Here is a 25,651-nt window from a genome sequence, read left to right as displayed (position 1 = left end):
TTGTGAGTTCACTGTAGAAGGAATATTTGTTTTGATATGCTTTCACGTGAAATGCAAGTTGTAAGGATTTCTGAATTTACATGTATGTGCTTTTTGATATGAAAGGAAGAGGAGTAATGCCACAGAATATGCGTATTTTTTAAATGTCTTTTCAATTTCTGTGTATATTGATAGTTTTGTCAATTATATTTTTGTGCTGTCCAGTCTTTAACTTCAAACAGGGTATTTAGCTTTGAAGTCTAGGAACAGTAATTTCATTCATACAAATCCATTTTGACCTTCTAGTGTTTGTATACGAAAGAGTGATTAAATGTATTTTAAGTTTATAGTTCTGTAAACTTTACAAAAGACATTGGTATTCTTTACGAAAACTAATATTGGATTTTAATCTGTTATTGAAGTTTTGGCAGCACAGATTTCCCTGGCTTAATAATAGGTACAATTTTCTTGGGGTCCTTAATTCTTTCAGCTGATCCATTTGGACAAACAAGATTGTGTAATCATTCTGTGACTGCATGAAGCACAAACTAATTATTTTTCAAAAATCAATTCAGAATTTAAACAATTTAATCTGAACAAAATTTGCAGGAGATTACATTGAGGACTGAATTTGTACTGAGTGGATTCAAAATGCTGTATAGATCCTGGGATGAGGGAACATGGCATAGAGACACTGACATACTTTTGAAAGGTCAGAAGATAGCTTTCAATGGGGCTTCTCCCTCAGATATTACAGGAAATAACACGAAATTTACAGATCAAGACCTCTGACTCATAAGGATTCTAAACTCTTCATTACACCTTTCATTACTGGCTTTTTAAACAGTAGGTATTCACACCATACCTACCTGTGACCAAATAAACACCTGGCTGTGCTTCCTCTTGGTTCCCATTTCTGTTTCAAAAGCAGAAGCTTTTTGTGGGTGTGGGGGAAGCAAAAGTTTTTTTCAGCCTGGTCCAAACTCTGTGTCTTTTCTCCTTGCTCTGCTGGTCTCTACTGTGGGTCCAGCCTGATCCTGTAAATTCCCTTTTCTCTTTTATGTGCAAATTCTGCTGATCATTTCCCCCTCCTTAGCACCCATCACAGGTATTCCTGCCTTCCTTCTGTTTGTGCTGACACCACTATTTTTGACTGCATGTACTTGAAGTGTGACCGTGCCTTTCATCTTGGCTTCGCAATCTGGACTCCTTAAGCACAGGCAGAGCACTATGGTGCTGCTGCCCAGTCTCTAAGACAGAGTCATTCTAAAATAACTGTGAATTCAGTAATGCCTGAGGATAACGATAAGAAAAATAATTCAGAATACTCAACAAAGAGTATATTGGTTGAGAATGGAGCAAGGAGAGGGAAAGAAGGGAAGAATGGGACAGGACAGGACAAAAAAAGTTTTACATGTTTATTTTCAATATTTAAAAAAAATTTGAATATGTGTGGAAAGCAACAAAATGCAGAGATAAGTCATTGAATTTTAGTCTAATTTCACGATTCAGAAGTACATTTAATACTTTAATTTTTTCATGCAATCATTGGAATAATATCTGAGTGAGTTTATGATGTCACTGAAATATTTGTACTGTGGAAAAAGTAGTCCTATACTAATGCTGAGTTGCATGTGCAGCAGCTCTGATATCTTCCATGCAAATTACATAGAATCATAGCACCATAGAATAGTTTGGGTTGGAAAGGATCTTAAGATCATCTGGTTCTAGCCCCTATGCCATGGGCAGGGACACCTTGACTAAACCATGTCACCCAAGGCTGTCCCAGCCTGGCCTTGAACACTGACAGGGATGGAGCATTTACCACTTTTTTTGGGCAACCCATTCCAGTGCCTCACCACCCTCACAGTAAAGAACTTCCTCCTTATACCCAATCTAAACTTCCCCTGTTTAATTTTGAACCCATTAACCCCTTGTCCTACCACTACAGTTCCTAATGAAGAGTCCTTCCCCAGCATCCTTATAGGTCCCCTTCAGATACTGGAAGGCTGCTATGAGGGCCAGACCCAGCCTTCTCTTCTCCAGGCTGAACAGCCCCAACTTTCTCAGCCTGTTTTCATAGGGAAGGTGCTCCAGTCCCCTGATCATCCTCCCGGCCCTCATCTGGGCATGTTCCAACAGTTCCATGTCATTTCTATGTTGAGGACACCAGAACTGCACACAATACTCCAGGTAATGTCTCACAAGAGCAGAGCAGAGGGGAAGGATCACCTCCTTTGACTGCTGGTCACACTCCTTTTGATGCAGCCCAGGATACAGTTGGCTTTCTGGGCTGCAAGCACACACTGAAGCCAGCTCACATTCATTTTGTCATCAACCAACACTCCCAAGTCTTTCTCCACAGGGCTGCTCTGAATCTCTTCTCTGCCCAACCTGTAGCTGTGCCTGGGATTGCTCCGACCCAGATGTAGGACCTTGCACTTGTCATGGTTAAACTTCATGAGGCTGGCGTAGGCCCAGCTCACAAGTGTGTCAAGGTCCCTCTGGATGGCATTCCTTCCCTCCAGCATATCAACCGAACCACACAGCTTAGTGTCATTGGCAAACTCGCTGAGGGCACACTCAATCCCACTGTCCATGTCACTGACAAAGATGTTGAACAAGACCAGTCCCAACACCGATCCCTGAGGGACACAACTTGTTACTGTTTTCCATCTGGACATCGAGCCATTGACCACAGCTCTCTGCGTGCGGCCATCCAGCCAGTTCTTTATCAACCGAGTGGTCCCCCTATCAAATTGATGTCTCTCCAATTTAGAGACAAGGATGTCATGTGGGACAGTGTTGAACACTTTGCACAAGTCCAGGTAGATGATGTCAGCTGCTCTGCCCCTGTCCATCAGTCCTGTAGCCCCACCATAGAAGGCCACCATATTAGTCAGGCAGTATTTTTCCTTAGTGAAGCCACGCTGGCTGTCACCAAGCACATTGTTGTTTCTCATGTGCCTTAGCCTGCCTTCCAGGAGAATCTGCTCCAAGATTTTGCCAGACATAGAGGTGAGACTGACTGGTCTGTAGTTCCCTGTGTCATCCATTTTCCCCTTCTTGAAAATGGGGGTTATATTTCCCTTTTCCCAGTCATTGGGAACTTCACCTGACTGCCATGATTTTTCAAATATGATGGGCAAGAAAACCTGAGCATCATGAGGTTTCTCACGAGTTGTCATTGTCCTAGTTCTAGGCAACATCATATGGAAGTGAGTGTTTTTATTGACCATTATAACCAAGTAGTTAAGATGTATGCATTATTTGTATTTATTTTGTAAGTTTAAAACTGGACATAGAAACATATTTGTGTAATACAGCATATAGCATACATAGTGAAATATTTTAGGTTTTTTTCTTTTGTTCTTTAGCATGGTTACAGTTATACATGGGCTTTTAAAAGTAAATTTTCAACAGAATTATTAAGGACCCATCCAGACAGAAACACATGTCAGTAAAAGAGAATTACAATGTTTCCAGCAATGCTGGTACTCTAATTTTTCCTGCTATCTAACTTGACCAACTACATATTCCCAGATTATGACTTTTTCTGTATTGTTCCTTTTGACTTCAAGTAATTTATATTTTGAGTTCAGGCAGCCTGCTCAAGGCAGAGATAAAAAAAAAAATTAACAGCTAAATGATCCTTTAAGCCTAGTTTTCTTTAAAAGTAAATAAGTGCACATTTACACACTCATACGTAATAGTATATTTCATATGAGTATATGTTTATACGCAAAGATACACAGATATATGTACATGTGTATATTGGTATGGTATTCACCAACTACAAAGAAGAAAGATCTGGAAGGACCAAATCTAAATATGTCAGCACAATATCGTGAATAATCTTGTGGTTGGACTCATCTGGATTATGGGAGACTTAATTTCTTGTTTCCAGTCTAAATTACGAATCAGTTCCCCATCAATCACACACTGCAATGTACTTCTGCAAGTCATTATCAGCTACTTGGGCTTAGGGTCCTCTCAATTTCTTCTGTTGAAACTGTTGATGCTGAAGGATTAAATATTGTCTAGTGTTAATATCTGCTCTTTGCCAAATAAGTGCCCTAACCACTGAGAATAGGCGCTCTCTTTCTATAGCACCATTAAAATTTATCATTCAGATGAAATGGAACACCACCTGTGGAGCACCATCACCGCAGCAGTAGCAAACACCTGGAGATGTGCTCAGGAATTTATAATCTATTTATCTGGATCATCATCTACACAGCTTATCTAACTGTGCCCTCAATCAAATAAAATAATTTCTAAGAGGTTTACTGCCTAATTAGAGCATATGCAGACTAATGGGTTTAATGTTTATTCTGCATTCTGAATATATGAAGCAGAACATGAGAATGATTAGCAGTTTATGCAGTGACCTCACCATTACAGTGCTGTAGTGAAATACCGGAGACATAAATCTTACCATACCAGGTCCTTAGAATTTTATTTGTTAACATTTTTGGTTGTACTGATGATGTGAGTTAAACTGATGAAGACATGAGTTTTTTTTTTTTTAATGCAGTATATTTTCTTTTTTGTGCTAGATAGAGCCTTTTGAGACTTTGCCAAGGAGAGGAGATCTAATTAAATTAATGTAATAATTCTGGGAGTCACTGAGGCTTGCAGTACTCACACACATTTATCAGTACACTGTTATGAGATACAAATCATTTTAGCACCTGAGGTGAAAATTAGTGTGTTTTATGCAGGCAAGCCCTCAGATGAGTGAGGTGTGTAACCCTTGCTGTAGACGAGCTTTCATGATGAAAGGTCTTTCTGAAATAAATGTTCTCAATCAATTAGCAGTTCTTGTGCTTACTCATGTTCTCATAAAAATACAGACATGACTGCTCAGAACACTATCTGGCACTTGTGCCTATGCTGGGGATGAAGAAGTGCAGAGCCTGCATGGTGGTTTTGTGCAGCGGTGCACCTAGAATGATAAACTTTGTGTTACAGCTTTATTCATGCAAACATGACTATGCCATTCTGCTGTTTAAGCAAAGGCCACTTGTGTAATTCTGCAGTTTGTGGCCATCTCCTGTAGACATACTAAGATGAAGTATCTTGAGCTCTTGCAAGTTCTGTTGGCTGAATAACCACTGAAGTTAACTGGTTTAAAGAGAGCAGTTTTTACAGTGGCTTTTTGGTTGCATCTCTGGGGAAAAAATGAGCTATTTTTGCCCAAGCTCGGAGGATTAGAAAATCTAGTTTCAGCTAGGCAACTCTGTTTATTCACGTATTCAAAGAGGCATATGTACAACTATTCTTCCTTTTTTTTTTTTTTTGAATGTAGTGGGGCTACATCCATTGTCTACAGATGCAGGCAGAAAGGGACCCAGAAACCTTACGCCGTCAAAATGTTGAAGAAGACAGTAAGTTGTTTTGTTTTGCTTTGCTTTGCCTTTGCCTTTGCCTTTGCTTTGCTTTGCTTTGCCTTGCCTTGCTTTCCTTTGCTTTGCTTTGGGATATGTTTGGGATTTTCTGTGGGTTTTTTCAGTGCTCTTTCTTTGGGGGGAAAGAGGAAACTGGCTAGATATAGGACCCTGCAAAGCTTATATTTTATGTCACACCTTTTTCTGTACCTCATCACTGAAAAAGCTTTTAGAGGTAAGAGTCTGTTTGGAATGCCTTATCCCCACAAATCTTGCTTATACATTCATCTGGTGTTGTCTGTATAGACTTAGAATTGGACAAAACTTTTTAGGCAAAAATGTCTTTCACTGTAGAAAGGCAACAGGCTCTGAATCATCTAAATGTTCTGTGATTTCATTTTGCTTAATATATAGTTTTGCTCAAAAAAATATCATTACATGATTTATCTTTTTCAGAAACTGATTAACACACTACTTCAAGCCCAAGTAAAATCAAATACTTCATGGAGATTTCCCCCCCTACAAATTTGCAAAAGATCCAGCTAAGACATCAGTTATTTTTAGAGCTCCATATATGTCACACTTCTACCACAGCTATTTCTGTATGTGTTACAAAATAGATGGTGTAAAGCATGAAGGGAAACTAGAGAGGAAAGACTACTAATGGACTGAGAGACTTTAAGCAGAGAGTGAGCGTGGGGGTAGGGTAGAGCAGTTCATGTTCCTAAGAAGGGAGGAAAAAATTGAGAGGAGACAAGCAAGCTGTGATGCGCAGGCATGATTTTTATTCATGGGTGGTTTTGTTTCAGTTTCTTCCAGTGTTAAATAACCCATTAGTTCATAAAATTTGTGAATGTTCACATGTAGCAACATAATGATTGGTAGGTAGGCGTAAATATTTTTAAATACTGAATTAACTGGTGGTCTCTGTGCAAGACATGAGTGGGTTCCACATGAGTAAAATGTTGGCATTAATTTGTCATCTTTGAAAGTAAGCAAAGGTTTAAACTAGCAAGGAAATTCAGTTGTGTATGCTGCTTTTGAATACACATCTGGAGCATTGGAGAGCAGAGCATCTGAGGAGCTTGCATTACTGCAGTCATACGCTCTGTCCTTCCTATGGAAACGCAGAGAACTTAATTTTTAAGCTTTTATCAGTACTTTATGCCAACAATTCCCATAATGTTTTAGGAGCATTCTTTCTTATAATTCTCATTCTGAAATGCACTAGGAAAAACTATATTGCTTAAGAATACTTCTTTGTCCTTTTTTTTTTTTTGCCCTTGTGGCACAATGGCCACATTAATACCAGATCTATTTGTGTTTGACACTATTCCATTTAGACTTTTGGAGGACTTACTGTAGCACGGAATTTTTTAAAATGTAGGAAGAATGTCAAGCAAGAAGAGTAAAAGAGCATGGTTATGTAAGTTATCTGCACAACAGCAAGAGCTTAGCTAAATGCAGCCTTGATTATATGAGCAGCTTGGTTAAGCAGTTCTCGCAACTGAGTTGTTTGCTCCCAGTATAACTTACACACTTTCTGATATTTTGTTACGGAAACAATTAATTATTTTACACAATTGAGCTTATTTGTAAAATTGAGTACATGGGAGGCAGTACTGTAAGAATGTGTCATTGCTTATGTCTATGTGCCGTGAGCTACTGTAGCTCTGTTCCAATTTGAAGATATTATTATCACAGAGACAGAATTGACTGTGTGTTGCAGTGTTTCTGCAGCAGGAGGCCTGACCTTTGCTCAGAGTATCTAAGTGTAAAAATAACCAAGTGTAGGACAAATCATATACCAAAATGTTGATCAGCTTAAGCTTCCTGTTGGCTTTTTTTTCCAAACAGTTAGAAAAAACAGATGGCAGTTCAATAGTGGAGGAAAAGTGGTGGGAGAAAACGAAGAAGAGCCTGTGACTGCCTTTGCTGCAGAGTCCCATTTCTTCAACTACCTTTCTTAAATACACATAAAGGAGCTCTGAAGAGCACAGGAAATCAGAAAAAAACAAAGGTGACAGAAGAGCAAATATTCAATTTTTTTTTTATCTGATTTTTCTGACTGACTGATTTTAAACAGTGCACTGAACCAAACTAGCTCACTGAAGAAGAGTGTGTGTTGAAACAGGGGCAGGAGGCAGCGAAAGGGTGGTCCCCTTCTGCAAGTGGTATTATATGACATGTGACTATGAGTCCAGTAGCTGAAAGGCAGCTCAAGATTTGTGAGTGTTGATAGCTACAGTAATTTAAAGTAAAGCATTAGAAGTTATTACTTTTTTCCCATTGGAACAGCTCAACTAAGAAACAAAGAATCCTTTTGGACTGAAGTCGTGTGATAGGAACAGACTGCAAGAAACATAAAATGCCTCATTGTTTTCATTTAAATAATAAATTTGATTTTTGATTTTGCCTAATGCATTCTAATGCATTAAGTAAACAAATAAAATTTTTGGCAAAACAAATCAGCCAATTCTGAGAATACACACTTGTGGAGAGATGTCAGTCCTTCAGAGATTTTGTAATTAATAATTCTTTATTATTTAGCTTAAACAAATAGAATTATTAGATTATTTGCTCAGTTCTATTTGTTGGGGTGTTTTTTTTTTTATTTGTTTGTTTGGTTGGTTTGTTTAGTTGTTTTTTTGGTTTTGTTTTGTTGTGTTTTCTGATTGCTAGTTAAACCAACATAGAGAAAGAGGAGAAAACATGTTTATACAAAACTTTTTTGGTCAATAATATTTCGTGGATTTTTCTTTCAATTCAGAGGTTTAATAATTCTTAAACTTTAATTAGGATTTTCTAGGCTTCCAAAAGGATGAAAAAATGCTGGTTTGCTTATTCAAAACTACTGAAACAGAATGCTTTGGTTCCCTGTTTTGTTTTTGTCAAATTTGGCCTAAATTTATGAATCATTTAAAATCTTTTAGATTACAAAATGGTAACTAAAATTCAGTTGAAAGAACACTTCTGGTTCTTACTCCTGAAGCTTCTGACTGTCAAAGTTAGGAAACTAACAAGCAAATTAGAACCTTAACTTCCAGAGCAGCGAAGAGACAACTGTTGCAAGGTTTAAAGTGATCCAAAGAAAAAATGATGTGTTAGTTGGAAAAAACCTCTCAGATAATGTAAAAGAAATTACATTTTGAATTGTTCTTAACAAAGAAAAAAAAGAAATATGTTTATAAAACAACATATGTGTGCAGGTAGATAAGCATGCTAAATTACTCTCTTTAATTTGCTCATCCAACCTTTATGCTCAGTTTGTGAGCATAATTGAAAGGTCAGATTGTAGAACATACTCATTATTTGACTTTGGCATATTTAACAGATCTCTTAAATTCCAAAGGTGTAATAAACAAACAGGTTTGAATCATGTAATTATTTTTGTGGGGAAATCATTTCACAAAGCAAGAAAGAAACAAAAGCAGATCTTATGGCACTTCAGAAAAGCTATTCAAATGCCAAATTACAGTGATGAACTTTTACACTTGAAATTGTAAATATGAGGCTGGTTTTCTTTTCACTACACAACTCAACTCTGCTTGATGACTCAGTGCTTAAGAAAAATGTGGTATCTCTAGGATGCATTTCATAAATATGATTGTTACTACTGTTAAGTCAAGATTTAAAAATTATGTGTGATTCAGAGCAGTTAATTTTGGAACAGTTGTTATTGGAAACAACATGTAACATGTTGATCATATTGGAAGAACACAGGATTCTGAAGGAAGCAAGCATATTTATGTGCTATTTATTAGATTAAACCCATCATCTGCAGGCCTTTGTCTCCTTTTGGTGTGCTAGGTAGCATATGAAGCAGGGCCAGTCTGGAGATTGTCTTACAGTCTGGGCAGATAAATGTCTTCCAAGAAATGTTGTCTTCCACCTCTGCCTTAAATTTCCTTCTGAGTCTGGGCAAGTTGCTTTAAAAATAGGGAAGAGAACAGATGGCCTCTGTTCCATGGTTTCTAAATTAAGATTTCAAGTGCCTTACCCAGGTAACAACCGTAACTGAAGTAATTTGGGAGATGCCATTGCGATAAGGCAACATGTTCTGCTGAAAGAAGGATGCTGAGCTGGTTGTCTGGAGCCTGGGTCCTGGTGTTTTCTAAATTCAGCCTGTGCCACTGGCTGAAGTATTTCTTTTAGCTTCAACTTTCTCATCCATGAAAATGAGATAATACTTATTTAATTTGCTTCTCAGAAATGCTTTGAAGGATAGCCTGGTTAATATTCCTAAGTTTTAATTGATAGGTGCTGTTTGCGAAGAGTGATTGAGTATTATGGAATAATAGGCCCTCTGTGCCTCAGTCAGTGAGGCATGCAGCTACAGAGACTGCTTTGGAGAATTCACATTTTAATTTTGAGTTGTTTGTTTTGTTTTTTTTTCTTGTGTGGGCATCCTCCCTCACAGGGTGTGTGAAGCTTAACTACTGTTTCCTCAGTACTTCAATTAAAATCAGTATCTGTGAAGCAAAATTCTTCTTGCAGAATAGTTGTTGTTTTAAATAAGACAAATATTCAGACACATGGACTCTTTTTTAGATCAGAAACAAAGCAATATTTTTCAAACAACACATATGCTGAAAATAATTGTGCTGGGATTAACCTAATTGTACTGATCAGATGATCTGAGAACAGGATAGTTTATGTCCGTGGAGCTGAGAGGAGTGTGAGCAAATGTAGAGGTAACAGGCTGCCCTCCTGGAAGTGGAGTATCTAGATACATATAGTTAGGGTCTGAAGGAGATTGTGATGGCGTATGAAGGCATACATAAAAGATCTCAACTGCATCATGTCTGCATATACGTACACATACATACCTACACACACATATATTGATGGCTTGGCTTCACAAGTGAAGATTTTGGGAAGGGCTCAACCACAGTTACTTCAAGCATGATGACCAAGAGTGAGTGAGATATGTAAATCTGGTTTGAAAAGGGTGCTTAGGCAATCAGGGAGTGTCTGACCAGGACTGTCATCTGCTGAGTAGTCTCAAGCTACCCATGCGCTGGTCCGCCCTCATGCAAGGTTGGATCTGCAGCTTCCCATGCACCTTGTCACCTACCAATTTGACCCTCACCTGTCCATACAGACAACTGAGAGCAAGACCTTCTAGCCTGTGCAGTGGATTTTTTAGGTGAGGCACAGCTTGTGCAGAACTGGACCCACCCTTTACACCTGAGGTTTAACTGCCAGGCCTGGCTAGCTAGGACGGTGACAATAAAGTCCGCAGGTCGTACATTTCATATGAGTGTCCTTCTCTTAGATGGAAGACCATACAAAGCTAGATGAGCTCCATCAGCCCAGGTTTGAAGATAGGAGTTTTCCTTCTCCTAAGTTCTGAGCAAGACTCATTTCCTGGGTCAATCTCCAGCGATTGCTATAGTGAGCCCACAGAGGCACTGGCGGCTCTATTGTATCACTGCGTCTAGGTGGGTTTCAGTCCTCCCTGAGCTCACCTTAGGATACCTGCGTTATGCTTTGACACGTGGTACTGCCCCAGTCAAATTCCCCACCTACTGCTGTCCCTGGAGAGGGTCGGCACCAGAAGTGAGAGGCCGCCTCAGGGCTCACCCCCCCGCCTCACCAGGTAAGTGAAAAAATGATCAGAGTAGTGGTATTTCACTGACAGCTGGGATGTCGTTGGGCGGGTCACCCTGCACCGCTGAGCACACACCTGGCCTCCCACTTATTCTACACCCCTCATGTCTCTTCACAGTGCCAGACTAGAGTCAAGCTCAACAGGGTCTTCTTTCCCTGCTGATTCCACCAAGCCTGTTCCCTTGGTTGTGGTTTCGCTGGATAGTAGGTAGGGATAGTGGGAATCTCGTTCATCCATTCATGCGTGTCACTAATTAGATAATGAGGCGTTTGGTTACCTTAGGAGAATCATATATACACATACATACAAACACATATACACACTGTAATATATCCATACATATATATTATAAGCTATATATATTCCCAGCTATACAAGGACTATAGGTTTTCCATATTTAGTTGCAGTGAATTGGTAATAAGTGGTAATCGAGAAGCTCATGCAAACTTTTGGTCTATTTTCTTGGAGGAGTGCTCCTTTTGACTGAGCCTTCCCAGCTGACTGAGCAGGCAAGTGCCACAGGGTGTGTGTGAGGTGCAGAAATTGTGAGGAAATTGTCTTTAATTGACTTTTGGACAAAAGAATGTATTTTTGTAGCTATAAAATGAAAACTTGTATTTTCTGCCATGTGGCCTTACAGGATTTACAATTTGAGTGCCTCCTGCCTCCATATGACTGTTTCTACATAGATTTTATGAGACCCTGTATCTATATCTGTATCTGCATCTATCTCCTGTGGTGCAGTAATTGTTAGTACTGTTACTGGACTGACATCTGGGAGTGATGAAGTTTATAAGGCATATCTGGTACACAAAGAAAGCAAGAGCCTGACATAGCGCTTCGATTTGTCTGAAGTGCCATGACATTATTCTGTTTGCTATAGGTTACAAGTCTTGGAGTGTATTTATATATATAAGTATATTTAAGGTCTTTTTTTTCCCCCTCAAAAAGCTGATATTAATACATTATATTGATGTGTATAGTTTTGATATTTTTTTCTTTTTAATCCAGAAAAAGACTGGTGTCATATGAAAGTCTACATGAAAACAGTCATCTGTACATCAGTGCTAACATTAAAAAGGTGTATTTTTGTCAACTAGCTCACACATTCTCTTCTATTATTCATACACACACAGATACACACACCATACATACTGTTGCTTGGTAGTTATTCAGGGATGGTAACTTCTTGATTACCACTCCATTTGCAGTACTATCTATTATGTAGATTATTCATCCTGGTTTGCTCAACATTTTATCATCCATGTCATCTCATTCATGTGTAGTACACACTGATACGTTTCTTCTCAAAGATGAAAACAATATTTTGAGCAAAATTATTTTCAGTAAAGAAATAAGGCAGTAAGTCTGCTTTTATCCAGTTTTCCCTCACATTATATGTGAGGGAGGGGGAATCCATAGAACAGTTTGGGTTGGAAAGGACCTTCACACCATCTAGTTCCAATGCCCCTGCCAAGGGTAGGGACATCTTTCATAAGACTAGATTGCTCAAAGCCCCATCTAGCCTGGCTTTGAACACTGCCAGGGATGGGGCATTCACAAGTCCGTCAAATCCTTCTCTCTAATTTCATTTTACAGAAATGCCCTACAGAAGAGGCGAGAACTGAAAGATTCTATTTTTTTTTCTGTAGTAAGATACCAATAGTTTTTGGCTTTAGAAGCTATGAAATCAGACACCAGTTAGTGGAAGTGGAAAATTTTGTTAAAAATAGATTTGTAATATGCTGGTTTAGTCCTTGGAAAGCAAAAAAGTGGGTTTTGTCTGCATTGACATGATATCCTTCAGAAAAGGAAAAAAATCCCATTCTACAGTTAACAAAATCCTGTCCTACACACATGAAGTTATTTAACATGTCATCTGTATTAAAATGCTATGTATTGTATCACATTGTAATGCATGTGATGTGCAAAAATCATTTACAACAGAACAGTATTTTTTACCTGTTGCCATTTAGATTGAACTGCTGTGCTCTTCCTAAGTCATACCTTGAGTTAAGATTTTAAGGACAGAGACTATGTATTATATCACTTTCTTTCCTTAGTCCTTTTAATTTATAGCTAATACTAATTTCTGGTGTTCACAGTTTGAGAACTACAAGAATCAGCTAATAAAAAGAGGAAATTAGATAACACAACTCATTGTTATGGATTTCAAGGAAGCTCAACCTACTGTATACATCACATTTTTGAACAAATTTTTCTGAGAAACTAAGCAATATCCTTTAAATGATTAATTTATTAAAAAAAAAAAAACAAAAAACAACCAACCAAAAAGATCATACAAATTTAGCTGTGAATAATGTTACAGGAACTTTTGTGAAACAGTCTGAGCTGTGGACTTTCTTTCACTAACCTATCCAAGCACATTTTGCTCCTTGCCTGCCTACCATGATTTGTCTTCTGTATGGCTTTAAGCAAGATTTGAGGTGTTTTGTGTGTCTGGAGTGCATGGAAATGTAGAGGGACAAGACAGGGAACAGGAATTATATGTGTTGCTATGTGAGAATTTATTTAATGCTTAAAGCAGAGACGCAACCCTGCGAATGGGCTGAGCAGATATGCAAAGGTAAATATTAGGCTATCCTGAGATTATAGTCCTCCTCTTTAGTAACCCTTTGTTATTTATAGCTTGTTAAAGAAATCTGGAGATGTGTTTTTGATGAAGCTGTACTGCAGAGATAAATGGTCTTTGAAGTTTGTGCTGGGGATCTCTGAAAGTCTTCTGACTCTGCATTTCAGGAAGTGGTTTTCAAAAAACATACACTGTGATTCTGTCGTCACAGTTCTGACAGTTATTAATTTTGGGAGACCTTGTTCTATGCTGTCAAGCAAAGAATTAAGGGAAAACTGGTTCTATGAACAGAAGTTGAAGAGAAAATGGCAAAAGAAAATAAACCACAGTGTTTTCTGCAATGATTGCAGTTCATCTGTTGGAATAAAACAGGAAAACGTAAACAGTGTGTGACTTAAAACATAGTATCCTGAGTTTTTCCTCTTGCCTGAAGCTGATTTCCCTGTAGACCCTCAGAAACTGATGTCTATGAGAGAGGCAATATTACCAAGAACTCACTTGACAAGCTGGTCACACTGCCGTGTTTCAGCATAAAATATATCCTCTTTCACTGATGTGGCCTCCTTTAGTTTTATGTCCTCTAAGAGAAAGGTTCACCATGTGTAGGGAGAAATGGAAAAGCAAAAGTGGAAATCAGCACAGCAGCTGTATAACCGGCACAACCTGTAGGTTTCAGTTACAGAAGTTTTTTTGCATGTCCATAAGATATGCCACCTGGTCAGAGCATCACCTAAGGCTGGAACTAAGGATCAGTACAACTTTCTAAGCTGAATATTGTGATGGCTGCAGAACTAGTGTGCGTGGGTGAGGATCATCCCAAATATTTGCCAAACTAAACTTGTTCTTTGCTCAAATCACTTAAAAAGAAATGACTTCCTTAAAGAAAAAGAAAAAAAAAACAGAATAAATCAAACCAAACAAAAAAACCCCAACCAAAACCACCGAATAAATAAAATATATCTTATAAATTGCTTTCAGGGGTTGGAACTAGACAAGCTTTAATGTGCTTTCCAACCCAAACCAGTCTGTGATTCTATGAATAGCATGTTTTTTTCTACAAATGTAAAAAAAACCCTCCCCATTTTCTTTGTTATTCCTCTGCCTTCATTTTAAGCAGCCTTCAAATACTAGTTTGTTTTGACCAAGCTGTTCCATTATACTTCACATATATTGAATAAACAGATATTTGAAACTCCGACTGAGCATGTTTACAGTATATATAGTTGAAACCAGATGGAAACATTTCCATAAGTAATAAGAAAGAGCATGATTAAGATGGTTTGGTTTATATTTCAGTCCTATAGTATTTAAGTTATTTGAATTTACAGTTTAATAGTAATTTAATAATATTATTTATGAATACCAATAATTTCATATTAAGCAATATAAAAATAGTATTATATTTAATAATATTAAATTGAATAGTAATTTAATAATAATGCACAAGTGAAGCAAAACAAGGAATTAATTTACTCCTTCCCACAGGCGGGCAGCCATCTCCAGAACAGCAGGGCTCCGTCATATGAAATGGTCACTTGTTACAAACACCATCTCTCCAGACATTCTCCCCTTTTCTTCCTCTTCCTCTAGCTTTTACTGTTGAGCACCATGTTACATTGTATGGAATATCCCTATGGTCAGTTGGGGTCAGCTGTCCCAGCTGTGTCCTCTTCCAGCTCCTTGTTACACCCCACCCTGGGGCAGCCTGAGAAGCAGAGGAGAACTTGGCTCTCCACAAGCACTGCTCAGTCATAAGTTAAAACATCACCATTTTCTTCACAAACCCCAAATATAACCTTGTACAAATTCCTGTGTAGAAAACAAAATTTATCCCTGCCAAAACTGGTACATTGATCACAACGAATAATATGATATTTGTGGTAGAGACTATACTATTAATGACAGTCCTGGTACATCAAACCTTTATTGGGTAATGGTGAAGGTTTACGTGGATCTGTAGGTGTGAATTGATTCAGAGAAGGATGGGTACATGAGCTTACTATTTATGTGCAATTTCTTAAATTGCAGCAAGCATTGCACTTGGATAATAATAGTAATCAACATAGCATATTCCAGATCTTTATAATGCAGCTGAGGACTCCTAAGAAATTCAAGTATCTTCAATATGAAATGTTGTAGGTAGGAAGTGTCGTATCACCTTACAGCTGTCAATTTCTAAGGGATTGTTACATTCCAATTTATTTATTCAGATGGTTTGTATGAATGTGAAGCCTTTACAACATCCCAGATGTCTAAAACTGGTTACATCACTTAGAATAAAAGCTGATTAATACATTTTTTTTGCTGAGAAGAGAGGAAATTTGGGGATTTGTAACTATACAGGTGAAAAGCAAAAATGGGCAAGAAAATGGCAAGTACAATTTTATAAATAATCCTAAACATGCAACTATTCTGAACTAAAAAAAAAGTGCCTTACCATTTGATTTACACATTGTTCTTGTGTCTTAGAAGTATCCTCCACCCAGCTTTGGGAACAGTAGAAATGGCAGAACACACTTTAAATAGTGAATAGCTGAAATAAGCAGCTCATGAATACCTAATAGCCTGAAATTTGTTTACATAAATTATTCAACAATTAGCAAACATATTTGCAGAAATGTGTGGATAAATGAGTCAGGAACAGAAATAGCAACCAGATTAGTCAGATAATTAGACCACAACATATAATAAGGCCTGTTCTAATGACTTGTTTTAAACTTAGACCTAAAATGTAGTATTGCAAATGACAAGCATTGTGCAAGTTGTGCCTCTATAACATCCTTCACCCTTCAGTGATACCACCAAGTTAATGTGGGTGAGCAACAGAACCTATTTGCAAAGGCTTGTGTGTCTTTGAGGAACATTACCTACATCCGTTCAGCTTTACCAATGAAATCATGTATTAAACAATGAAGGGTCTGTTAATCAGGTATGTCAACATGTGATTTCCTGTGCTGAAGTCTATAAAATCCCACAAATCATCTCTACATATCTGATGATTTGGCTGCAAATGTACTGTGCTTTTTGAGAAACAGAAGTATGGCTTCTTTGATAGAACAATTCATATTTAACATGTTAACAGTAATATCATATGCAGATAGTGCATTTCTCTTTCATTGTTTAAAAGCATATGCTTGCACGTGCCCAGCTTATCTGTATTTGCAGCCAGCAGATTTGCATGTACAAACAAAATATTTAGGCATCTAACAGAATAATGCAAGCACATTGATGTAATTTGGCAGTAGTCCAATGCAAGTGTGTTCAGTCTGAAGAATATGCATCAATTGATGGATTATAGACACAAATTGGAAGTGTGGACATGTGCACAGACAGTAATAGCTTTAGTAGTAGTCTATTTTCTTTACATTAATAATGCAAGTTTACTTACAGAGGCTCAAAATAAAAAATCTCAGTAACCTACTGTTGTGGTTTAACCCCAGCCAGCAAGCAGCTTGGCTCGACACAGCCACTTGTTCACTGCCCTCAGTGGAATGGGGGAGAGAGTTAGAAAAATGAAAGTAATAAAGGCAGATAAATAAGTAAGGCATGAGCAGCACATAGAAACAAATCAAATCAAAGAATTCATACACCACTTCCCAAGGTCAGGCAGGTGTTTAGCTGTCTCCAGGAGAGCAGGGCTCCATCATATCTTAACAGTTATTTGGGAAGACAAACACCATCACTCTGACCATGTCCCCCTAAAGCAAAAAATCAGACTCTGCAACTCAAAGAAAATTATAAAGCAGGTATGTTTATTATAGCGCTGGGTGCAAGGGGGATCGCTCCTCCTAACTTGCACACAGAGGGGTTAAGCAAGCAGATATTTATTACACACAAACACGCATATTCAATAGTTTCCTGAGAGATTGGCGGGGATATTACAAATAGTTTAGGTACTCATTATCATAAGTCTCTTCCCTTTTGGCGCTTGTGCTCTGCCCTCCGATGGCTGTGGGCAGAGGTCTTCCTCATGTGGGCTGGGGTCTTCAAGATGAAGTAAGCAGTCTTCATCATGGTGCACTTTTTATCTTTGGCACAGTTGGATGCCCCGGTAATCATAAAACTAGCTGAAACCAGACAAAACCAGTCATATCTGTAAGTTTCTGATAGCTGGAAAAGATTTAGAACAGTGTGACCTTCATACAAAATCTATTGCAAGTGAAACAGGATGGACAGACAAGGAGTATCCTAAGCTAGCAGATGTTTGGGAGTCACTGTCTCCAAACTAACTGATAATTAGAAGGATGGTAAGAAATAATTCACTCATTAGAAGGATTGTCACTCATGTTAGTAAGACTATAAAATTCTGTTACCACACCACAGACTTACAACACAAACATTGTTCTCTTAGACTTAAGTTTAAAGTATTTTAACCCTATGTTTTCCAGACACTTGCTTTCTTTATATCTCCCCCATCCTCTTTCACCTCCATTCCTCCATTAGAGCTGTTCATGTGTGTCAATAAAGGGATATTAAATAAGGAGCTGTGCAGAGCTGGAGTGAACAGCCTCCCTGAGGTGGGCAGTGCTGTGAAGCTCCTCTGGAGCTCTTTGCATTGGCTGCTTCAGACCACTTGCCTGTGCGCAGCGTTGTCTGTCAGTCTGTGTAGTGGTCACACCTGACCAGATGTGCCTCTCCATGTCCATGGTGCCCTGAGGGAGGAATTAATCCTGCAAGTGCAGAGTCTGTACTTGCAGGATGAGGAATGGGGTCTTCTTCTTGCTCTCCACTAAGTCTGAGTGGTACACTGGCTGGGCATCTGTTTTCAGGATGGTGTGCCATCTTGCAAGGTAGCAGCTGGATTAATCTGTTTCTAGTGTCAGTTAATATTTTCTTGTTTCACTTAATTCACTTTCATATCTCAGGGGTTTGTAGCATTACACCACCTCACCATCTCATGGCATGGAAATATGAAAGGATCTCAGCTTTCATTGAGGATTCCCTGTGAAAACAGTTTGAAATTTATAAATCAGAAATAAGTTTCTGATTTCCAAATTACCAATAAATTAAATCTAATAATAAATTAAATTAAATTCATAATAAATTAAATATAATAAATAAATCAGGCTGATTGTAGACCTAGTGCTACTTCACTGCATGACCAGTATCAGATTTTAAAGACACAGTGTTTTCAGACACGTATCTATAAAATAGATAAATGCCTAATTCTAGAGAAGTGAAATAATTTAATAAACAAAATGTTAGGAATAATCCAGGAATAATTACTTATTTTTTAATGGAAATGTTTTAATATAAATTAAAGGGATGGATAATATCATTTGCCCACACTTGCAAATGCTGTCCTAACTTCCTAGGCCTTAGTCACGTGATATACTCTCTTAATGTTGTCTGTCTGTCTGTAAACAAGACATATAATTGCAGTTTTAAGTGCACACAGCATGCTACTATTTATCTAGTCACGTATCCTGCTGCAGTTTAGATAGACATTTCAGCTCAATGAGTTCTTGGACTGCCTTTTGCTCCCAAGGTCAGGTCACTGGATCTTTGCTGCTGTTACGGATACTTCATCCAGCTAGATTAAAGCCAGCATGCAGGTGATTACCTGGGTTACAGTCACAGCTCTTGGTTTGATTATTAAAGTGAACTGTGGAGCACTGCAAACCACAGCACAAGGCAGGACTGTACTGCACCTACAAACAGTTCCTGCAGATTTCTGTGGCTTAGTGCTTCACATGGATGCCTCCACAGGTAAACTGTGGATGCATATGGATGTGGGTTTTAGTAATTACAGACTATCTAACAAATTTGATTTTTTTTTTTTTGTCTATGAGCAATGATATATTCATGCTTAGGATCAGTGGTGAAGAACTGATAAATAACCATTTCAGGATTACCTGGCAAATAACTTCTTAAATTGGCATTGATGTACCACAGTAATGTGCTGCTTCATAGGCATATCACAACAAAAGCCGCTTGATTGCTTGCAATTTCAAGTTTGCAAACAGAAAATACAGCTCAGTAAAACTGAACCAATGTTAAAATCAAACAGTTACTCTCACAATCCAGTACAGAATTAGTGTGCGCACACAGAAAAGTAATCTGCAAAATGAGAGGAGGCCTCTATAGTTTCTCGGGTGTAACTACTCAGTGCCAAAAAGAATCATCTTTAGTTTGGTCAGCCTGTTCCATACTTGTTGCCAAAAATGCTTGATGCACAAGCATTTTCAAAACTGCAAAAAACAAGTAATAGGTTGTTCAGTTTGTAGTGGTCCTTTTGGATAAGGTAAATTACACAGTCTAAACAAGTATCTTGGGGAAATGACTGTCCATGCAATATTATACGTCAATTTTTCTGATCATGTCTTAGGTGCAAAGCATATGAAAACAGTCGTGATTTGAATTATTCTCTGAATCGCCAAGAGCCTCTTGCTACCAAGCAGAGATCTTTGGGGTCCCTGACTGTGCAGTTGTGCTCACTAAGGTAACCAAGAGGTGAATTATGACACTAATGCCAAGGGGATGTTGAAAATGTGTAAGACCACAGGCTGGTGCAGATTGCACAGCAGACCATTCTTTAAACCCGCTGCTCAGTATGTATGTAGCAAGCAAGAGCAAATAAATACTTGCATTAGGAGTAGGAAGCAGTAAAGCTTGTACAGCCCGTGAGGGTCACAAACCTGAAAGGATCCTGTGTTTGAACCCAGAGTGGGCATTTGCATGTGAAGGTTTAGTTATTGACCATGTTCTTTACCTCCAATTAGGTGTTCCTTTTTGATTTTTTGCTTTCTGCTTTACATGCACTAAATCTGTCTGGAATTCTTTTTTTTTTCACTTTGCTTTCTGGGAGAGCCACTGAAAGAAGTTAAATGTCAATGACTTTCCACTTGTTTACACCACTGTTCAGAGCACTGTGGCATTACTAATCTGGAATAATTCTGGAATCAAATTCTGCCTATTGTGCAGTTCTGAATGTGGCTGATACTTGGATTGTGCTGTTTCTGGAAAAAAAAAAAAAATACTGAGAACTGCATCTCTTCTTTCAGGTGATAAAGAAAGAAAAAAAAATGATTGTTTTTTAAGCATGTGTCTTCCTCACTAAGAATTGAAGGGTAGTTTTAGATCCTTTTTAAAGGTTTGTGTATTATGGCTGTTCATTTGCCATATGATGTAAAGAACCCAAACCAAACCAAAAAAGAGTGTTTGATGAAAAGTCTGTACTAAAAAGCTCCCCCCCCCAACATCCCCTTAAAAATGTTTTGCTTGATAACATCTGTGTCATCAGTTTAGAAACAGGTAGTGACTTAACTTGCTGACTCTTGTTCATTTTGTAACCCTTGAGATGAAAAATGCTATAGAAGAAATAAGTTTATAATTGTCATCAGTGTAGGATTTCTCTAGGGTTTGTGAGAATATTTGCAAAGCAGATACTTTCTTCATAAATGTATTAATTACCTTAGCAACATAAAAGCATCCATAACTTGCTTACAAGCATCTTCCTTTCTTGCTTGCTTGAGACCCTCTCTCTGGGAGAGTCACAAGTGTCTTTCCCAAGTGAAACTCTTCCTATTTCTGCATTTCTTTGTGAGAAGTCATCAGTGCTCCCGAACAACACAGCTTGTGCCTGGATTTTTAAAGACTGCAATTTGAGAAGGAAAAGAAAGAGAATGGCTAATTCTCTCAGAGGCTTAACCCACAGAATGTCTTTTGCATTAATAGAGCATTCTGTTATATCTGTAGCAAGTTAAACCTTACAGTCTATGGCTGGGGGCATTTGACCTTTGCATCACTCTTGTTCTAAGAAGTACATTACACTGCTTTGTTGTGTGCATCCTATGGGGAGAAAACTTTTTTCAGCAGAGCTGCTGAAGACTGTATTGAAAGGAAGCTGTCCTGGTGTAAACTGAACTGATGTAAATAGTGAAGAAAAGGGCAGAACTTGAGTAAAAATGGAATGTTAACATCTTTTCAGATGTCTCTTGTATATTCTACTTCTGTGTGACTTACATTTGTTTGCAGTTATTTACTAGATGCTACTGTTTTTTTGTCCCATGTTAAAGGAAGATTACTCCTTACAGTATATTTGATTTGTGTGTCTTGCATTAACTTACTTTCCTATGACAACTAGAAATATACTGTTCTTACATATTTTCCTGTGAAGTTAGATATTTCCAGATAGAAGCTTCTATGGTGAACATAGAAATAATTTTTTCACTTTTTCCTCCCCACTTTTAACCAGGTAGACAAGAAAATTGTCCGCACAGAAATAGGAGTTCTTCTTCGCCTGTCACATCCTAACATTGTAAGTTTAGGCTTGCTCTTTCACTGCACGTTTGGGCTTCTTTTTTTTTTTTAGAGTTTTTTTTTAGTTTTGAAAGTTATTTCTGTTCTCAATGTTACTGGTTAGCCTATACAGACTTGGATACAGCCTTAGAGTCCTGGATTAAGTTTTGGGTTCTCCTGAGCACTGTAGCAGCTTGGTTTAGAAGACTGTTGAATTATACTTACACTTTAAAATAAAATGTTGAAGTTTTAAAAGCATTGACTGAGAAATTATGCAAAAGAAGTTCTCTAGATTAAAGGCAAAGTTGGTGTTGTCAGTCCTTGGATGGTGGGGAAGGTCTTACCTTCGGTTATTCTGAAAGACTGGCATACAGGTGTTGATAAGCACAAACAAACTTATCATCTTAAATTCTTGGGTTACACAGAGGTTGCTGAGGTATGAGAAATGTGAAAATAAAAAAAAAAGGTAGGAAGGGAATGCAAGGGAGGTAAAAGTAGCAAAAAAAAAAAAAAGGGGGCGATGGGAGAGAACATGCACAATAACTCACTCAACTGCAAGGTAAATGACACACCAACATCAGCTGGTATCATCCTCTGCTTTATTGATTGTGGTCTTCTTCCTGCTGTTGGCCCTGTAATATGCACAGAGAGAAAACAAATAAGCAAAATAAACCCTTTTTGTTACCTTTTGCCAGATAAAATTGAAGGAGATCTTTGAGACCCCAACAGAAATCAGTCTTGTTCTGGAACTGGTCACAGGTGGAGAGCTGTTTGATCGGTAAGTTACCTGTATGTGCCTTACTTGGTACTTTCTCTAAGGATGCTGCAGTCCAGATTTCTTCTCTGCACATAATCCCTGTATTAGTAATTACTGGAATTATTTCATCAGCATATCGTTTATTCACATAAATAAATGTTGGCTTAAAAATGTGTTTGGAAATGTGATTATCAGTTGGGGTTTTATTTATTTATTTATTTATTTATTTTGAAAGCATACATGAGTTGAAAATAGAGGAAATTCTCAGTAGATTTTGAAAAGCACAAACTGTTGAAGGAAGGTGCACAGCAGGTACATCGCATCAGACATGAGGCAGGAAAAGCTTGCCAAATCACATTGACAGGTCATTGTAAAATATGGTAGGTGAAAATTAACCTGCCAGGAGGATACTGTTATGTCAGATAAAAATTTGGTAAATAAACTAATAAGAAAGAAGTTCTCTTTTGTATTTGTTGTACTTATAAAACCTCTGGTTATAAAGGTTCTGCAAGACATGTATTGAGGTCTGAAGGTATTGCTTCTAAGGCTGCATATGCTTGTGGTGCAGGTGCATATACATAAAGCAAAATAATTGTATAATAGTGTTGGGGCAATATTTTAATGATAGGGGTTTGGTTTTTTAGAGCAAGAGAAGGTATGAAAAGCTTTTTATACTGATTTGAGTAAATCAGTTAATTCACTGGTGTTGGTGATTTCCAGCACATGTAAGGACAAATTATTTGGTCTTCCTTCTTCTGTAATTAAAGTTTAGTATTCTAGAGGACTGTTACACAAATGCACACCAAAGATTACGTGTGAAAGCATCTTTGACTTGAGGAAACAAAGCATACCTTTTTTTGTACCATGGTCACAGTTACAACTTTGATATGAACTATTTCTGAACAGGTAATTATAAATAGAACTCCTCCTGTGTCCTCTTTAGTTGGCAATGCAAGCAGGAGAAAAGTACTACAAGTCAAACAAGGGCCAAGTTCCAGGTTGGACTTGATGATCTTCAGGATCTTTTCCTAGCTGAGTCTATGATTCTATGAACTAGGCACAAGGTGATTCTATGAGACACTGCACAAGGTGTTCAGCCTATCACATAGCCATTTATATATCCACATGGTTTCAGACTGGGTAGTTTTCAGGAAGACTGGATACTCTACAGGAGTCTTGGACAAGAATGGTTTGCAAAAAGAAGACATAAAGATGCCAGTGAAATTATTGCCTCCTGATCAGCAACCATGTGTGTGGTAGAACTGAAGATAAAAGAAGCTATGGGATCCAAGATGGGGAACTGCTTTTTTTTTGTGAAACTAGGATTTAGTGTTGCAACATTTGCAACATATTGTAATCTGCACTCAGCAGTGATTATGGAATTTGAGGTTTCGAACTGATCTTTCCCAAAAATCTTGTGATTAATCCAGTAGTTTGGCTAGCATGAGCTGTTTGGCATTGCCTGAAGTTATGTAGTCACACAGTAGAATTGTGGTGCCCCCCTGTGATACTACGAATGAGCGCTAATACTATGGAGATCTTGTGGATTCAGCATCCTCCTTTTCTCCATATGCAACAGAACTGGAAACTTTGACAATATACAGTCCTCTCTGACCTGTGATTTGCTTAAAAAACCCACCCACCAACAATACAACAAAGAAATAAAAAGCTTAACAACAACAGCAAATTGTTAGAAATATGCAGCCAGGATGTTTTATGCTGGCCACTTCAATTAAGCATTAGCTGTCCTTCGCCTCTCTTTTACCTGGGCTGAAGGATTAACACTTGCATTGTGCTATACAGTGGCTGCTCTCTGAATTTTACTGAGAGTAAATTTAGTTTTGTGCCTTAGGGCAGACTTCCCTTCTCAATTAATCTATTCAATCCATAACATCTTTTAATGAAGAGATGAAGGAAATGTCCTAACTGAAAGAGAGGCCTTGTGCACTTTTTCTTCTGTGCTTTCAGGACTCCCATCCCAGGAAAAAGCAAAATGACCCTGGAAGATCTTCCGCTGGGCAGCGGGGTTGTGTCAGATTTGGAAAAATAACTGTGACTCTGTCTTGAGATCCACCTTATGGTTGTCATTGAGAGGAGATAGTGTACAGAGAGTGTGTGGGCCAGGGACCACCCCAAGGGTTTGGAGGACATTATGTGCTTAATGCATAGCTACATTACTTTGTAAATCACTGTCCAATGCACAGACAGGAAAAAAACATTTGTACTCTGGAGGAGTTCCTCTTACACCTCTTTCAAGTAAGCTATCATCAAATGCTACAACTAGATCTTTTACAAAAACACATTTGCTATCTTTCCTGTAACATTCTCCCTTGCTGTTACTGTTACTGCTAATTCTGGTATTATGGCAGTACTTTTTACATCAGCTGTTTCATTGCTCTAGTTTTTTGCCACTCTAGATGTCCATTCTTCTTTTGAATACTATTTACGCTGCAGATGAGTAAATTCTTTCACATACACATTCTCTTATCATGAATTATTGTATAAATACCCAAGATCTGATTAGTATTCTGGAATCCTATTGGCATTGTTGATGTGCTACCGATTTCATGCCACATAGCAAGTTTGTCAAATTATCCACATTATTGCTGAAATGAGCTTTCATTATGACAATTGAGTTGTGTTTCCCAAAAGGAGATAAATTCAAAGAGAAGTCAGTACATCTGAGTTAATAGAGCTGAAATCATATTGGTTTGGTTGCATTTTGAAAATGAAATCTGTTTCCCAGACTTCATAAATCACACTTCAGGCCATACCCTGACAAGATTCCAAACAAAACAAATGCAACTCTACAATAAATTGGAGAAGTTTGTGTAAATTAGAATATTCATTGCCAGTTTGCATGATAGTTATTGCCAATCCAGTAAGTGAGTAACAAAAGGCTTTTGAAGTAAGACAGACCAATGGACAAACTGGCCATGACAAAAAATACAGTAGGTCAAAAATTAAGTGATAACTGATACTCTAGTTCTTTCCAGATGCCATGCCTCCAGCTCAGTGCTGGCCATGTGACTTTGACATGTGCTTGGCCCTCTTCTTTCATTCCTGCATGTTCAAAA

The 25,651-nt window shown here is 38.0% G+C and overlaps 1 protein-coding gene across 1 annotated transcript in view; it reads left to right on the top strand.

Annotated features, from left to right (window-relative positions):
* CAMK4 (calcium/calmodulin dependent protein kinase IV) overlaps positions 1 to 25,651 on the top strand; it is a 144,527-nt gene that overhangs the window by 46,249 nt on the left and 72,627 nt on the right. Inside the window, exons 2-4 of the mRNA XM_005142063.3 lie at positions 5,291 to 5,369; positions 21,774 to 21,836; positions 22,513 to 22,595. Of these exons, the coding sequence (XP_005142120.1) occupies positions 5,291 to 5,369; positions 21,774 to 21,836; positions 22,513 to 22,595 (225 nt within the window). The remainder of the gene's footprint in view (positions 1 to 5,290; positions 5,370 to 21,773; positions 21,837 to 22,512; positions 22,596 to 25,651) is intronic.

The sequence above is a fragment of the Melopsittacus undulatus genome, chromosome Z (assembly GCF_012275295.1).
Source record: "Melopsittacus undulatus isolate bMelUnd1 chromosome Z, bMelUnd1.mat.Z, whole genome shotgun sequence".
Lineage (NCBI taxonomy): Eukaryota > Metazoa > Chordata > Aves > Psittaciformes > Psittaculidae > Melopsittacus > Melopsittacus undulatus.
Note: the sequence above shows the minus strand (reverse complement) of the source record. Positions and strands in the feature narration are given on the sequence as shown.